This window comes from Planococcus citri, chromosome 1 (assembly GCF_950023065.1).
Source record: "Planococcus citri chromosome 1, ihPlaCitr1.1, whole genome shotgun sequence".
Lineage (NCBI taxonomy): Eukaryota > Metazoa > Arthropoda > Insecta > Hemiptera > Pseudococcidae > Planococcus > Planococcus citri.
In genome coordinates this window covers 67,808,103-67,824,804 of record NC_088677.1, presented here as the reverse complement: position 1 = coordinate 67,824,804, position 16,702 = coordinate 67,808,103, and the positions used below count along the sequence as shown (strand labels likewise).

Here is a 16,702-nt window from a genome sequence, read left to right as displayed (position 1 = left end):
AGTGCAACATTCATGAGAAATAATTGAAATTTTTTTCAAGTGTTTATGAAAAATTATTCATTACAATCAGGTAATAAAATTTATAATTTGAAAATTCAAGATTATAAGTTTTAAAAAAACGATTCATTTCTTTTTTTAATCGAACCATTATTCAAAAGTAATGAAGTAGAATAAATTAAATAAATTACAATTCAGCAAAAAAAAATAAACAAAAATCAATATTATTTAAATTTTTTCAACCGTCGCCAGCGACTGGTTTTTTGAAAGCATCAGAACTGCTTTGACTCGAAGATTGGACATTTTTGTCAAATGGAACAAACCGTATTAGAGAACCAAACAGTACGTGTTGGACAACTGGAAACTTATTCAAAACCTGCAAAAAAAATTCGTAGATCAATAAATTTGAAAATTAGGCATCTCGATCCAGAAAATCATTAACTTACTTCTCCTTGATACATTTTAATCAGTCCTTCGTTAACTTTACTCCACGTAGCTATACCACTTATATTCCATAATTGATTAGAATGTTCGGAAAAGTGGCCAGATTTGACCTAAAACACAAAATTATTGATGGATAAACAAACATCAATTTCGGATCCCTTCTTCCCCTTTATAGTACAACTTACCGTAGTAATATAATTAATACATCCAATGAACATATACTCCGATGCGTACTTCTTTATCACACTTTCTTGCACGAACATATTAGGTTCGATAATAGGACGCCCTACGAAAATAAAATCAAATCAATACACCGTATTCCCACGATTACTGAAAGTAGCCTACTCATTGTAATCACATACCAACAAACTGCGAACTACCCCAAATAAATGGGACGAATTGATAATCGTCTAAACTCCATACACCGTGACTGCCAGCAGGTTCCATTCGATAAGTAGTCTGTAATCGGCGTACTAACTCCATGTATCTAAACTGACCAAAAACTCGAATATAATAAAATAGAAAATTTCGAATATACGAACAAAAATACTAACCTATTGAAAACTTTGTTCACGACAGCTACGCAATCTTCTTCTTTGAAAGCTCCGATTTTGAATAAACAACAGAGGAACATACAGAATGACATTTCGTGTCCGGTACCGTAATCTATGCGAGTAGAATTTCCAAAACTTTCAGTCAGATAGTCGGCTATTTCAGGCAATGATTTGTGAAATTCTTCGGGTAAATTTTCTTTCAATAGAGTACCGGCTTCCTACACAAAATTAAAAAACATTACGATATTGTAATAGAATAGTTGTAGGAATTTGTGTGGGTATTCGTGATGAGCGATGTTACCTTTTGAAGTTTCTCGTACCAAATTTTAAACGCTTTGTTTCCGAATCGCTGAGGTTGATCAATAGGTGGTGTTTCAGTCACCATCTGGTCTAATGATTTCAGCAATGAAATTATACCCAGGGTGATTTCGGATGTGTGGCATTCGTAAGATAATGGTTTGCCTCGGACTGCGATGTTCATAGCTTTGATGAAACCGAAATACTCCTAGAAACGTATAAAGTGTTTGATATAGAAATAACTAGACGAATGGCAGAATTAAATTCAACAATACTAACGTTATAAGCTTCTGAATTCTCCCATTCCTTCATCATACTTTCATTGTGAACAGCTTTCTTCGGTTGGACATATTCATGATCGGCGTTCGGTAGCATGATCTTAGGTAAAGTTAATTTGACTGATGAACAGAAATTGATAATATTTATGCATGTGTAACGAGAATTACTTCAGATTGATTGAAGAAAATTTGTATTTGCAACCATGTAAATTTTTTACCTGCATTTGGTTTCAGCATGATTTCTACAGGAAGATGAAACACTGATCGAGAAAAACACTGCTTGATAGAGTGAAAATCAAATTCTTCGTATGAAATATGAAATTTTGTATCAAAAATTTTCAAATTGATCAAAATTTCTCTCCAGTATTTTTATTTTCAAAATTTTTCTGAAAATTTTTTTCCAAAAAAATAAAAATAAACACTTTGTGAAGTGATAACGAATTGACGAAAGAGCCTTGACTTCCGGGAAAAAATCGTCTCAAACACAAATCACCACTTTATTAATAAATAATAATTCAATTTTTTTTCAGAAAACTTGAACTTGAAACGAAATAAACTTATAAAATTTTAGAATTATATCAATTTTTAATCCCAAAATTGAATTTAAATTTACCCAAAAATTCGAAATAAACAAGAAAAACAAGTTGAAAAAAGTTGTCGAACATCTTCAAACGGGATCATTGTTTACATTTTTTCACATCGGAAGCAGCACTGTCGTTTGGCTCACACCTTGAATTTTGTTTTCCTTCATCTTTTTTCGCTGAAAATGTTCGAAAAATTTATAATGAACGTAGTAAACAAAATCTTATTTATTTCGTTTTAATCTACGTAAATGAGAAATTATGTTATCGTTTTATTTGAATGTATTAACCTTGTTTCGTTAGGAGTGTATCGCGTATAATAATTGAATCGCTAACTATACGAAATACGGCTGGATAAATTATCCGCAGTAATCCAAGCCATTCGAACATAGCTAAGTACGCACCTTCAAATTGATACATAATATTTTCAACAATGATAATTATAACTCTGTATCGTGGTATTTTCCGTCAAAATACGTTGTGTTTTATAAGATAGTGTTATCTACGATAACATTATTTATGGTGTTTGTACGAAATCTCTCGGGTGTTTCAACTATAAAACCGATTTGTAGCCAATGTTTCAATGGATGCTACGTCTATTATCACACAAGTGTCAAGGGATGATGACAGGAATTACTCACCGGAAAGAGGTAAGTTTCACCCCTAACCATATCTCACCTTACATTCGTAACTCCTACGAAGCTGAGAAGAAAAACACCAACTCGAATCCGCCAACATTTTTTGGTCCCCTTCGATTACAGTCGAAGACACCTCAGATGTGCACGTATTTTTCCACAATTCAATCAAAATCTAGTACTCGAAGGTACTCGTACTTCAAACAATCGTATTCTTTCACTTCATTTAATCGGTTTCGCTAATCGCTAAATTGTAATTAGGTTTAACAAATGTGGTAATAATTTAAAATTAATTACATCTGTTATCGATATGAAATTTGTTTACATTTACGACTCTTGAGCTGGACGGATATCGTAACATAAATTCGTTCATTCTAATCCCAATTGTACATATGTTACATTTAATCCAGTCAACTGATCCTTCAATGCGATGGAAAATGAAACAAAAAAGGAAACGGTCGAAGGTTACCTTATAATAGGACTTATTACAATGTAAATCGTTACCTGTTTATCGTTGCGTAAAAACTTAGGTGTATCACTGATACCTTCTACTAGTCTAACAAAATTCCATTAAATTGTCGTACAGCTGTACGATATTTCGCATCGTCAAAATTTTACGTCGAGTTTACGATTCCCTCGGCGAATTCGAGTTGTCGTTTTTTTTTTCATGTCCCTTTCATACTCTGGTACCTAATATTTTAAGCAGATTAAAAACTTACTATGTAATTATTAACGATAAACGTTCATTCTTACAGTTCAGTGCTCAAATGCAGAAAATGATGTTACGACAGTTGGTACGTATTAAGTAATTCTTTATTAATCTTATGATAACAACAAAGTAATATGTAATTTACGATCGCTGAACTGTTTAAGTGTAAATAAACCTAGCGCAATGTTTAATCACACCATCTTCACGGTCTCCCATAATACTCGAGAGTATTTTAACGCCGAAACCAATACACCGAAACTAATACGACGTCGACGACGAGATGCAATTCTCTTTGATTGTTTTAACATCTTCGTTGGTTAATTTTTTACGGTCATTTGAAATTAATTACCTTCGAGGAAATTTTCCCATTCAGATTAGTTCGATTCATCTTTCAATAGGAAGGAGTATATTCCAGGAAACCTTATAAAAGTTCGATACGAGACTCTTTATATCACAAATGAAGCTCTTCAAAGTACTCGTCGTCGTCATTCTATAGCCCATAATTTACACACATAGGAAGATTTCCTTTCGAAGGATTTTCTTCTTAAATACTCGCTTATTTATTTCTACAGGGGGAGAGGGGGATGTTAGCAGTATCACGGTCGAAAGAAACACGCCGTTGATAAAACGATCGATTTTGTATTAAAAAATTTTAATTCGATGATTTTTTTTTGTATTTTACAGGACACTCGAGTTCCAAAAAAACAGCCAGGGGATTATTCCGATCGTTATTCTGTTGTTTTTCGAAACACCATCGAAACTCTCACTCTCAAAATGGGTCTTCTGTCCCGGACGGGAGAGTTTCACCTCCTGTGATAATCGGTTCGCAATTCTTACTTCCACCAGTACGACACCAGGATATGCATAAGAAATGCATGGTTATAGATCTAGACGAAACCTTGGTTCATAGTTCATTTAAGGTAACTAAATATTGGACTACCTATTCGATTCGCATTCTAGAGGACGTACCGCCAATAGTGAAAAACCAGACTTGTAGAAAGAGAATTTTCCGAGAAAAGATGCCAGTCTGGTTTTGTTACGTATATTTTCTCTGTAACGAAATGAAATCAAGCGTTGGCTCGTCATTGAATTATTTTTGCATTTATAAGCGATTTTTTTTTCCATTACCCATCGTTTAACACGAGTCGTGGTTCAATAGTGAATTTCTCTGTGTATTTGTGTTGCAGCCGATAAATAACGCCGATTTCGTAGTTCCAGTAGAAATCGATGGTACTATACATCAAGTTTATGTATTGAAGAGACCTTATGTTGACGATTTCCTTCAAAGAATGGGTGAACTTTACGAATGTATTTTGTTCACCGCCAGTTTAGCTAAGGTGAGCTGGAAATTATGCCATCGAATTCTCATCGTTATCCTGCAACCTAATTTCGTCTTGTCTCCTTCTATCTTCCTGTTGTTATGATTAATTTTTCTGAGATGATTGAATGTAAATTTTTTGAAAATGTTTCAGTACGCGGACCCGGTAGCTGACTTATTAGATAGATGGGGTGTATTTAGGTCGAGATTATTTAGAGAATCTTGTGTCTTCCATCGTGGTAATTATGTCAAAGACTTGAATCGATTGGGTAGAGATCTACACAAAGTTATAATCATCGATAATTCTCCGGCCTCGTACATTTTTCATCCTGATAACGCAGTGAGTATTAAAGCTTGGAAAAATATCTCGTACCTATACGCTTGAATATTGATTAATTTTACGATTTGAGTACAGTACCTACTGTCGAATAAGGAAATTACGTGATTGCATGAGAGCGATAAGGTTGAGATTTTTTAACATCGGAAGAAAGTGGGAGAGGGAAATACTACAGCGATAAGGTTGAGTGAAAATGTGGAGTAATCCTTGGGAGTGTTTTTGTAAGAAAAAAGAGGAGGGTCGATCAGAAAAAACTTAATTTTGGAATTTGAGCCTGAGGATTACAAAAGCCCAATTTTACTAATAAATTGGACTATATTTACGTAAGTCTGGGAAAAATTTAAATGTTGAATGAAATTTTAGCTTAATGTTTACTTGAAGCTCCAATTTTTTGAAATTCTCATTTTTAGCGATTAAGTTTGAATAGAAAAAATCTATTAGTAAATCACTCTGCTCAAATTCAAATATGGAAAATTTCAACTTCCACTTTCATTTTGAAAGCTTAATTTCAAAGTTTAATCGTGAATAATCGTCTCTGAATGTTCATTTTGAAAGCTCGATTTGCATTTATTTTAAAACCTTAATTTTGACTGTTATGTCATCTTCAAAGCTCAAATTTAAACATTCATCGTTAGTGATCGATTTTGAATTTTTATTTAGGTAGCTCAATTTTGCTCTCATTTTGAAAGCTCAATTTTGACTACGTAGTCTTGAAAGCTGATGTGTAAATTTTGATTTGAAAAGCTCAATTTTGAACTAAAAGTAACTCAATTCTGATTGTCATCTTGAAAACCCAATTCTAAACTTTTAATTTTGGAAGCTCAATTTTAAACTTTCACCTTGAATGATCGATTTTGAATTTTTATTTCGAACAGCTCAATTTTGCCATCAATTTCATTTCAAAGGCTCAATTTTAGACATTTATTTTGAAAGCTCAATTTTGAACTTTAATTTTAATGGCTCAATTTTATTTTCAAACTTGAATTTTGGTAGCTCAATTCTGATTTTTATATTGAAAACTCAATTCTGAACTTTAGACTTTAAAAGCTCAATTTTAAATTTTCGTATTGTGTGATCGATTTTTAATTTTTATTTTAAAAACTCGATGTTGAATTTCAAGCTTGAAAGCTCAATTCTGAACTTTCAATTTTGAAAGCTCAGTTTTGAACTTTCATCGTGAGTGATTTATTTTGATATAATTTTGAGTGTGAAGGCTCAATTTCAGACATTTATTTAAAAAGCTCAAATCTGACTGTCATCTTGAAAGCTCAATTCTGAATTTTCATTTTAAAAGCTCAATTTTGAACTTTGATTTTGAAAGCTCCATTTTGAACGCTCAATTCCAAACTCTCTTTTTGAAAGTTCAGTTTTGAGCTTCTGTCTTGAAAATTGAGCTTTGAGCTTTCTGTCAACTTAGATGTTCGGTTTTGAGACAATTGTGTTTTTTCATTTTGAAAGGCAAATCTCAAACTTTCACCTTGAACTTTGCTCACTAAGCTATGAATTAGGTTCTATCTTGAGAGTTGAGTCATAACTCGTGAGCTTTTGCATTGAATGTTCAGATTTGAGCTTACATCTCAAAACTTCACTCCTGAGCTTTCATATTGAAAATGCATTCTTGAACTTCTATAATAAAAGGCTAATCGTGTGTTTTCATTTTGTAAGACTAGTCTCAAATTTTCATCTTGAAAGTCAAATTTTGTGTAGCTTTTTGAGGACCTAATTTTCAGATTGATTCTTAAAATGTCAGTTTTAAAATTTCATCTTTGAAGTTTGGTTTTGATTTTGATTATTTGTATCAAGTTTGAAGGTTTTCTCTGCAGTTTCAACTTGAAAGTTCACTTTTGAGCTTTCATATTAAAAGTTCAATTTTGTGTTTTATTTTCAAAAAATAAATCTCAAGGTTTCGTCTTCAAGGTTCAGTTATTCGAACCACCGTCTTGAAAGTTTAGACTTGAGCTTCCACCTTGAAAGATTATTCCTGAGCTTTCGTACTAAAAGTCTAAAAGTTCAACTTTGTGTTTTCATTTCAAATTACCAATCGCAAATATTTATCTTTAAGGTCAAATTGTGACCTATGAGTCTTGAAAGTTCAGTTTTGAGCTTTTTCTTGGAAGTTTAATTTTGAGAGTTTATCTTGAAATACCAGTTCTGAGTTTTCATCGCGAAAGTTCACTTTTCAAACTTTCATATTGGAAATGAAAGTTTAATCATGACCTTCCACCTTGAAATGTCGGTTTTAAGCATTCATCTTGAAACCTCAGTTTCGCGTTTTCATTTTTGAAATTTGGCTGTAAAACTTTCATCTTGAAAAAGGCTCTTGTTTTGAGCTTTCATTTTGAAAATTGACTTTTGGCTACAAACTTTCATTTAGAGAAGATTCAGTTTTGAGCTTTGGCCTTGAATGTTCAGCTACAAACTTTCATGGTAAAATCAAGTTTTGAACATTTATCTCAAGTTTAGTTATGAGATTTCATTTTGAAAGTTCGATTTTGAACTGTCTTTCATCTTGAAAGTTTGATTTTGAACTTTCATCTTGAAAGCTCAAATTGAAAACTTTCAGCTTGAAAGCTCAAACGGTGAACTTTCATGTTGATATGCTCAAACTGAGAACTTTCGTCTTGGAAGCTGAAATTGCAAACTTTTATCTTGAAAGCTCAAATTGTGACCTTTCATCTTGAAATCTCAAATTGTGATCTTTTATCTTGAAAGCTCAAATTGTGAACTTTCATCTTGGAAGCTCAATTTCAAGATTTTCCATTGTGATCTGTCATATACAGGGGTAGGCATAAGTTAGTATTCGCTATCGAAAAATTACGCGCGCGCGCTCCTAATTGTCTACTGCGTGGGTGTTGGTGGGCGCGTTGCCATGGTGATGGGGCAAATGACCTCGATAGTGTTCAGTGTCACTTCAGTCGTGCATGCGAGAGGTTATTGCTTTATTCTTCGTCTCATTTTTCGTAAAAAAAACTTAGAAATGGCGCAACCTCGCCATAGGTTTTCTCAGCAAGAAAGAACCTTTTTAAAAGTCCCATACATCTCTGTTTTTCGCAAATAGCTTTTTAACAAAGCATCCTACAAAAAAATAACCAGCTCTGAGCAGAAAGGAAATTTTATGCTCTACAATTTCCTTCATTGCATTTTTTTCATAGGATGCATACTTTCCTCGTAAAATCAATGTTAATGTTGAAAAACACGAAAATTCGGACCTGTATAATCAGCTCTAAATTAAAATTGAGCAGTCAACAATTCATTTTAGGCGATTTTTGACCACGCGACGTGAAAGAGGAGACCTTCAACCACCAGAATCACCAAACAGAACTTGAAAAATGATTATTGTTCCAAAATAAAGATATTTTTCTGATCAACTTTTTTGTTTATGCAAATCGGAATACTAACTTATGCCTACCCCTGTATTTTCCTCAAGATCTCAGATACAGTCATCTTTCCTCCTTACCACTTGAAAAGAGTGTGATTTATTGTAAAATTGTCTCCATTCATCTGTAATTACGCAGTAAATTACCAGTAATCACCCTTCGAAATGCGTAATTATGGTAATATTACCAATAATTTTTAGTAATAATTTTGTATTTTTCATTTTTTACGCCAATCAATATTATTTTTACCATTTCGTAATTTTCATCTCCATAAATTACTAATTTCTCTCCATTCGCTCATTTTCAGGTACCAGTACAGTCTTGGTTCGACGACATGACCGACTCGGAACTGCTCGACTTGATACCATTTTTCGAAAGACTAAGTAAAATCGACAGCGTATATTCAGTATTGTGTAATACTGCCGAACAGCCGTACTCGGCGAACGGCGCTAACCATCGCTCTCCCGAATCTAGCAGAGGTGGTAGCGGCGTCGGTAGCGGAGGCGGCGGCGGCAGTTCTTTATAGCTACTGCGAAAACAATGGGCGTTGTTGAAAACGCTCATAAGACGTCGTAGTGTGACCGTAAAATCGCATTCGTTGTTAAACGATAATCAGCATTGGATCACATGGGGCGTCCTATGTATCTCTGTGGTTAGCTACGTATTACTTGCGTCCTGTTAAGTATGCATGCAGAATTTCGCGCATATACAACATATTATATTATACCTAAGGTATACCTTTTTAAAAATTAAAAATACTATAGATGTATTTCTGTAATATTATTATGAATCTGTGTTGTATGTTTCTCCATAATGTGTGTGTGTGTGTGTTTGTATGTGTCTTTGCGACGTCGTGTATTATTTTATAGTACGTGTATATGTATTTTTTTTTTTTTAAATTTAGGATTCTTATTGTTTTCGTATTTTTTTTTTCTCTCGCGTATACTATATTTTAATTGTTTATTGAAATCGTTACCGTTAATGTAATGAGTACATATATCTCTATGGGTCTGCCCCCCCTAAAGTATTTTGTATGTGATGAAACGCTAGCGCTTCTCTCTCGTGATTCGTGGCGAAAAATTTCTCTTATTTTATTTTTTTCTCTTTTCGTTGTTGAAAGACTGAATGGTGGGTATTTTTGTACCGACGATGGATAACGTAGGTAATACGGATATCGACGAGATTTTATCCGAAATCATGATTAGTATTTTGACAGTCGCAAGGTCGTCTAAAGTTGCACCTGATTGATTCCCCCCTTTACTCTTTTTACCTCCTCACCTTCCCCCAATCAAAATCCTAATTTGCTTGCCTTGTATTTTTATATATACTTATGTTGATCTGCAGTGATGTATCTATAGTATATTCGTTTTTTTTTTCTTTTTTTATATAACATTTTATCTCCCTGTGTATCTTCTCTCTTTCTTTCTCTCTCTCAATGTATCTTTAATCTCTTTATTTTTATCTGCCGAAAAATTGTATGTATTTTGATAAGCGTAATGCAGGGTATTACAACCTTCTTTAACACAAACCTTTTTACAAACTTGTACAGTATTAATAAGTTTTTACTTTATTTTAAGAAGCGTCAACAACAGTGCTACTTTTTTTTCCTCCCGAAAAATACATATAAAATCATGATTCGTAACATGACGATGAGAAAATGGTACGGTTAAGCTCAATTAATTTCTCCCCCAGTTTTTATTTCGCTATACCTACCTGTGGTATTTTGTAAACTACATAATCAAAAAAAAAAAAAAAAAAAATGAGGGAAACATCGTACGTCCTTATGTAGTTATCATATAATGTGCCTTTTTTTAAATGTATCGATTTAATTTTTTTTTTTCAGGACGTCGTTTAAAGCTTTCTCTTTTGTTTTTTGAAAAAATTTCAATCTCGTTGAAACAGAAGTTAAATGAACAGTTACCTTTTGTACGGAGAGTAGATTTTTGACGAATAGTCGGCGTCGTGTTCTTTATTTCTCATAAAGATGTTCTGAATGTTTTATGGCGATAGTCGTAAATGTCGGAAAAATTGGTTTTTAATGGATCGAAAAATCGTCTAATAAGTTTACAAAAGATTTTACTGCCTTTTATCGTTGTGCTCAAAATTCAAACGTGTAATCAATTTTTTCTACTAATTAATTGCCTGTAATGTAAATGTGATCGGTGGATGGATAAGGTGAGAGGGGGAAGGGTTAATTAATTTGTTGGTTTGTGGCCTCGAGCTGAGAATTGTTTTTGATTTTTGGCTGGTTGTGAAATTTTATAAATCGTAAGGGGGATGAATTTCTCGAGTCTGTTCTCTTGAATATTTCTTTCCCCTTTCTATTAATTTTTTAAAGTGTTGAAACTCCGAATTGGGCATGAAAATTTTCAATTTTTATACGATTTTTATCTATTTTTTTATTTTTGTTCAATGTACAAAATTTCATGCTAAAGTTTAAGTATGAATTTTGAAATTTTTTATGCATTTTTTTTGTTCGTAATTTTGTTACGTCGATCGTCGTTAAAATATCCCAGTTTCAATCTTGTTTTTATGTCGAAATTTTGTGTATTTTTGCAAATTTTACAATTTTTTAAATATTTTTTTATATTTGTAATTTTTTTGCAGCCATTGCTTTCAAAAATTTTCATTTTTAATCAGTTTCGATAATTTTCTTTTTTAAGATTAGGTAATATTGAAATAATAATTCGTCAAAATTTCACCTTGATATTTACCTTGAAACATTTTGAAAATATTTTACTCTTAGCTTTTTGAAAATTTTGTCAGTTTTTAAAAAATTTCAATTATTGAAATTTGTATTTTAATAGAGTCCTCGCATTTCATAGATCGAAAAAAAATTCCAGTATTTTTCTCAGATTTTGTTTTTAATAATTTCTAAATTCTCGATCTCAACTTTTTTTTGCCAAAAAACCTCGCCTATGACGCCATCTGGAACCAAAAATGAAGTTGAGACCTCCGATTTCGCTCAAATTAGTCGCTTTTGCCTGAAATCGCCAGGAGGAGGGGGAAATGGGGCTCGTTATTTTCACCATTTGGAAATTTCCGGTGAAATTATCAATTTTTGAAAGCTCAGGTGAATCTTAAAACCAGCTGATCTTGAAGCAAATCAATTCGGAATATTTTTAAAACGACGAAATTAGTCGAATGAAATTTCAAAAGCTCAAATTTGACTCTTTTTGAGTGAAAGCTCAACTATTCATGAAAAATGAAATGAAAGAATGAAATCTTCTCCTTTCGGTGGTATTGATTGAGATCAAATTTTGAAAATTATTTTTCAAGAAAGTGAGTAAAATGTGTATGTTCTTTTCTTGGTTATAATTTTTCAAAGTTTTGAACGAAAATTTTGTATTTTTTATCAATTTTTGGAAAGTGTAATTTTCACATTGAGAGTTCAATTTTGAGCTTTTCAAATTTTTATTCCTGATTTTATATTATTTACCTATTCTCTTCGAAACTGCAAAAACATGTTTGCTAATTGCTTCAAGTTGAACCGGTTTTGTGAAAGATCGCAAACGTGTGAAAATTATGAGCTCCCTCGCCTCCCTCTGATTTTGGTCAGATAGAAAAAAATTATGCTGGTCATTATATTTTTCATTTGACTATCCAAGGAAACATTTTTTTAAAAATTTGATCGAAAATGGAGGTCCTGATTTTAATTCTGGTTTCAAATTCTCAATTCGTCTTCCTGTTTGAAATAAAAATTTATAATTTTTTTTCAAATGGGAAAATCTAATTTAATATTCAAAACTCGATTTTTACATCGATTGAAGTGTTTACCAAACTGACATTATTTTTAAAAACAGAACTTTTTTAACGATTATCTTACCTCAATCAAAAACTTGAAACATTTATTTGCATTTATCTTTTCCTTCTCATTTGGGTTTTGATTTCACCACCGATCATGTTTACAACCGTAATTATATTTTCTTTTTTCTAACCAACCATTCGCAAACTTTATACTCGCACAGCTGCAAAATGCTGACACAGCATCCTCGCTCCGCTCCTCACCGCTCTGTTAAAATATAAATAAAACAACTAACCAACAAATTTAAGTCAAATTGTGATTTTTTACTTGCTCTTTTTGTACTGTACGTTTTTTCAAATACCTATATTTCTCAAGCAAAAAGCAGCGTTCGCGTTTTTTTTTAAACAGGGTTTTTAATCAAATAGACGAAAAAAAACGTAGAATAGAAATAGCCAAAAAATGCATAATTTTACTGAAATTTTTTTAAAAAAATATATAGATTCGATAGAACGTAATTTTATAATTTATTTTTTTTGAAAACACGATGTTTATAAGTTTATTCGAAGTACGATTCGATTTATTATTTTTTTTTCTCGATAAACGTGTATATAAGATAATTTTTTATTGTGTACCAAGGACGATGGTTAAATTTTTTTGTGTTAGAAATTAAGTTTTTAGCCTCCCAGTGTAGTGCCATATGTATTAGTTGTACGTTACAAGTATCGAAAGTGAGCGATTACTATCGATACTTGGGAATGTGAGCTATTTTTCATTAGAAGTGGGCTGAAAGTTTTCTCATGGCTCGGTGTGCTGTAATGAGACACGTCTTTCGGCTCGTGTGTAATGAAAGCGAAATTTTAGGCATTAGGATTTTCTGCATTTATAAACGTTATCAGTGTTGTTCCAGTAATCAAAACGTGATGAATCTCTTTAAAAAAATGAGTTAGTAAAGTCTTGAATTCTTGAAAGTCATATTGCCTCCGATTTTCATCTGATTGGATGTATAAATATCGAATGAAATTGATCGAAATCAGAAGGCAATATGAGAGAATTGAGTTTTGATATTGTAGGTCTCGTTGCTATAACCTACGAATGTACAAATTTACGTATTACCTAATTTTTTTCTGTACTTATTGAAAATTTAGAAAAGAAAAAAAAAATCACTCGTTAATCTATCTGTAGCTTTGTCCGGTACACCATAAAATAACGAAGAAGGTGATATAGATAAGGTCTTCCCCGTCGTAGTAGTTACAATGTAACATGTTTGTAAAATGCCTTTACAATGGAACCGGTTCATAAATTTTTTTTGTTCCTATAATCACACAAACAATTGTAGCCTGTTTTTTTTTCATAATATAGGTTGTCACTGCGCGATTTTAATTTTGAAAATGAAAATTAATTATCATGTTTTGTTATCAGTATTATTAATGTTATAAATGGAAGAAAAAAAAATCGATTGTTATTTCGTAAGAGTTACGTGTGTATAAAATTTCATTTTATTCTCTTTATGTATAAGTACTTGTACTTGTATGTACTACATAAATTATTATAAAAAATAATTTTTATATACGAAGGTTTTTAACAGTTAATATCGGGTGTTTGTATAAAGGATTAATTTTTTTTTACAAAAATAAGGTACTATAATTATTTAGTTTGAATTTCGATGAATACTGTAGAATGTTGAGGGTTTTTATTTTTTATTTTTTTCGTCAGCCCTTTACGAGTATGTAAAAATGCTGATCGTGTACCAGTACCTAAAGGATTTGTAGAAGACGAGGTGTCTAATTGTGTGAAATGTGTACGTGTGTATCGTTGTACTTCTTTTAATTATTACGTCGGTGATTTAGACGTTCTAAGTATTGTATATAGATTCATGTAGCTGTATATATTAACTTGTTGAGTTATAATGATTTATTAAATTTTTAATAATTTGAACGTGGTTACGTTGTTTCTATTGGTTACTGCTAGTAAAAGTTTTACGAGTAATGAGTCTGATTATGGTTCATATTGAACAAATAAGGACAACTCGATGACTTACGCTTGCTCATTTTTTAATCGAATAGCTTACAAAAAAAAAAAATCGGAGGTTCAATTTTTTCAAAGTTGAGAGTGAAATCCAAAAATAATGTAAATTTCGGAAGAATTCAAGTGACAGCGGAAAGGGGGGATTTTCAAACAATTAAAACGTCAAAAAAATTACTATTGAAAAAAATGGATTGAACAACTGTAACTCTAAGAGCCTCCCACGGGAAAATGGTTGGATCTGATCCGGTCTGAACAGATCTAATTAAATTCGGACAAAAAATGAGGAAAAATCAAAATTTTACTAAAAAATCTAGTGAGCTGAAGTTTGGTATTTGCCTTATTTTTGACCTCTCAAATTGATTGAAGACGGTTTTGTGTACGTTTTGAGCAGTTTCGTGGCTTTTTTCAAAGTTGAATTTTTCACAAAACTTTACCAAATGAAGTTGGAAAGCTAAATTTAATTTTATATCCTAATTTCGAAATTCTGAGTTGATTGAAGAGTGGTTTCAAGCTGTTCTGTAGTCTCCAACCATGTTTGAAATATTACAGATTCTTAAAAAAAAATTCACAAAAATTGAAAAACGATTGAAGATTTGAAAAATATCTTGAGGTATACGGGTTCGGAACCTGTAGAAACCGAATTTGGGAAATTGGTGTGTAACTGGTCAAGTGGAGTCACTTTGGGAAAATGGAATTTCCAAAAAAAAATGCTGGAGGCTCTTAAATGTCCTAAAAAACCAAGTCTAGTCGACTCAGCATGTCAAAAATAGGGTATTAAACTGATTTTTAGATGTTGTCGTCAGAAAGCACAGGATCAGGAATAGTGAATTTTTCAAATTTTCAATTGTGAAATCGCTGGAGAAATTTATTGGCAGAACCCGATTTCCGGGAAATAATATATTCGGTCAAGTCAGTCTCATAATAGCACCAATCGTGTTTCTGTACGCTAAATTGAATAGGACAGATTTTGAGACATCTTTTTGAAAACTGGAACTTTCAAAAAGTTGTTAAAGGCTCTAGAACGACTTGAAACCATCTCCAATACTGACTCAAAATGTTGAAATCGGGTTATCTACGAAAAAGAATTGTAGTTTTTTAACATCAATGGGTAAGATTTTGTAAAAATTTCAATTTTTTTAAATTTGCTGGAGCCTTCAGAAGTTTTTAATCTGTTCGAAATAATTTCCAATCGAATCAAGGGGCCAAAAATAGGGACGTTATACCAAATTTCAACTTTCTATGGTCAAATTTTGATTTTTACCCATTTTTTGCCCACATTTGATTTTAAAAAAATTCTTCAAAACTCAAATAGACCTAAAACACTTTAGAACCTAAAATTTTTCCTGTTGGTGTATTTTTCATTTGTTTGTATTTAGCTTTGTTCGGTGTAAAAACTCCTTTCTGAATATTTCTCAGTGAAAATATGACCAGTAATTCTCGGTTTAAATACAAGTAGATAGATGTTGACTAAATTACCTCTAAACGGCCGGGGCATTTATTTTTTTTTTATCTATTTTGACAATTTTTAGGTTATTTAATCTTCGAAAAATTTGAACCCTTGAAGAACCCTCAATTAATGTTCATCAAGTTGAAATTTTTGTGAGCTAAGGTAGATCTCATATGCTTCAGTAAGAAAACATTTTTAAATTGTGATTGTGACTAATCTTATTTCCTTTTGTTTGTTTGTTTTTTTTTTGGAGAACTGCCTACATTGAATAATTATTCCGCGATTTTAAAATTTTTTCCAGCGTTACCTCCTCTTCTTCTCACCTCGCTACATTTTTTCAGAACCATTATCGTACACAAGCATACACGCCACAATTGAAAAAAATGAAAAGATTAATAAAACAGAAAAAATGTTTACTCCCAAAAAAACGTTTATTAATCGTAGATATACCTACAAACTTAACAATACCTTCAACAAAAAAGGAGAGAAAAATAAACAACCGAATTGAGCAGGAATAATATTATTTAAAGATACGTTAAATCAAATTCATATATGGCTCTAATTGAAAAATGGAGCTCTATGTTTTGAAATTTCGCGCCATTTAGCGAATAGAGCGACGGTTTCTGGCGTTTCTACAAAAGTGACATTTTCTTCCTGTTTTTCTACTTGGGAAAAATCTAAATCAAGTTTTTCAAATGATTTTGATGAAGCATCTTTTGCATCTATACCCTCAGACTTTTCTTCGAGTTTCAGTGATCCAAATCCAAATTTAGGCGATCTCCGTGAAGCTTTATTTTTCGAAATTTCATGCCATTTCGCGCTTTTATCAGACAGTGTTTTACGTGTTTCTAAACATCGAAACTTCTTTTCTTGTTCTTCGACAAACGAACGATATTTATCGGCAAGCATCTGTTCAATTTGCGCATTTTTTAACGCTTCGTCTGCAATTTTTTGTTGT

General features: G+C 32.1%; 2 protein-coding genes across 2 annotated transcripts; one reads left to right on the top strand and one right to left on the bottom strand.

Moving 5' to 3' along the window:
• Positions 1-66: 66 nt before the first annotated feature.
• Positions 67-2,000, bottom strand: LOC135833497 (serine/threonine-protein phosphatase 2A activator-like). Its single transcript, XM_065347363.1, has 8 exons — positions 1,789-2,000; positions 1,572-1,690; positions 1,297-1,500; positions 996-1,213; positions 804-928; positions 627-727; positions 444-551; positions 67-373 (listed from the first exon to the last, which is right to left on the bottom strand). The coding sequence occupies exons 1-8, from the start codon at positions 1,805-1,807 to the stop codon at positions 236-238; spliced, it is 1,032 nt and encodes a 343-aa protein (XP_065203435.1). The 5' UTR covers positions 1,808-2,000; the 3' UTR covers positions 67-235.
• A 337-nt stretch (positions 2,001-2,337) lies between these two features.
• Positions 2,338-14,207, top strand: hzg (herzog). The gene is made up of 6 exons (XM_065347364.1): positions 2,338-2,801; positions 3,542-3,580; positions 4,180-4,415; positions 4,683-4,832; positions 4,968-5,153; positions 8,835-14,207. Exons 1-6 carry the CDS (start codon positions 2,735-2,737, stop codon positions 9,051-9,053), a joined length of 897 nt encoding a protein of 298 aa, XP_065203436.1. The 5' UTR covers positions 2,338-2,734; the 3' UTR covers positions 9,054-14,207.
• The last annotated feature ends 2,495 nt before the right edge of the window (positions 14,208-16,702 follow it).

Bases quoted from the DNA above. Each gene is read 5' to 3' on its own strand.
- LOC135833497 (XM_065347363.1), bottom strand. The intron at 929-995 runs GTTAGTATTTTT...TGGTCAGTTTAG, and splicing joins GTGAACAAAGTTTTCAATAG to ATACATGGAGTTAGTACGCC. The intron at 728-803 runs GTATGTGATTAC...TTATTTTCGTAG, and splicing joins GGGTAGTTCGCAGTTTGTTG to GGCGTCCTATTATCGAACCT.
- hzg (XM_065347364.1), top strand. From the start codon at position 2,735: ATGGATGCTACGTCTATTATCACACAAGTGTCAAGGGATGATGACAGG. The intron at 3,581-4,179 runs GTACGTATTAAG...TGTATTTTACAG, and splicing joins AAATGATGTTACGACAGTTG to GACACTCGAGTTCCAAAAAA. The intron at 4,416-4,682 runs GTAACTAAATAT...TTTGTGTTGCAG, and splicing joins TGGTTCATAGTTCATTTAAG to CCGATAAATAACGCCGATTT.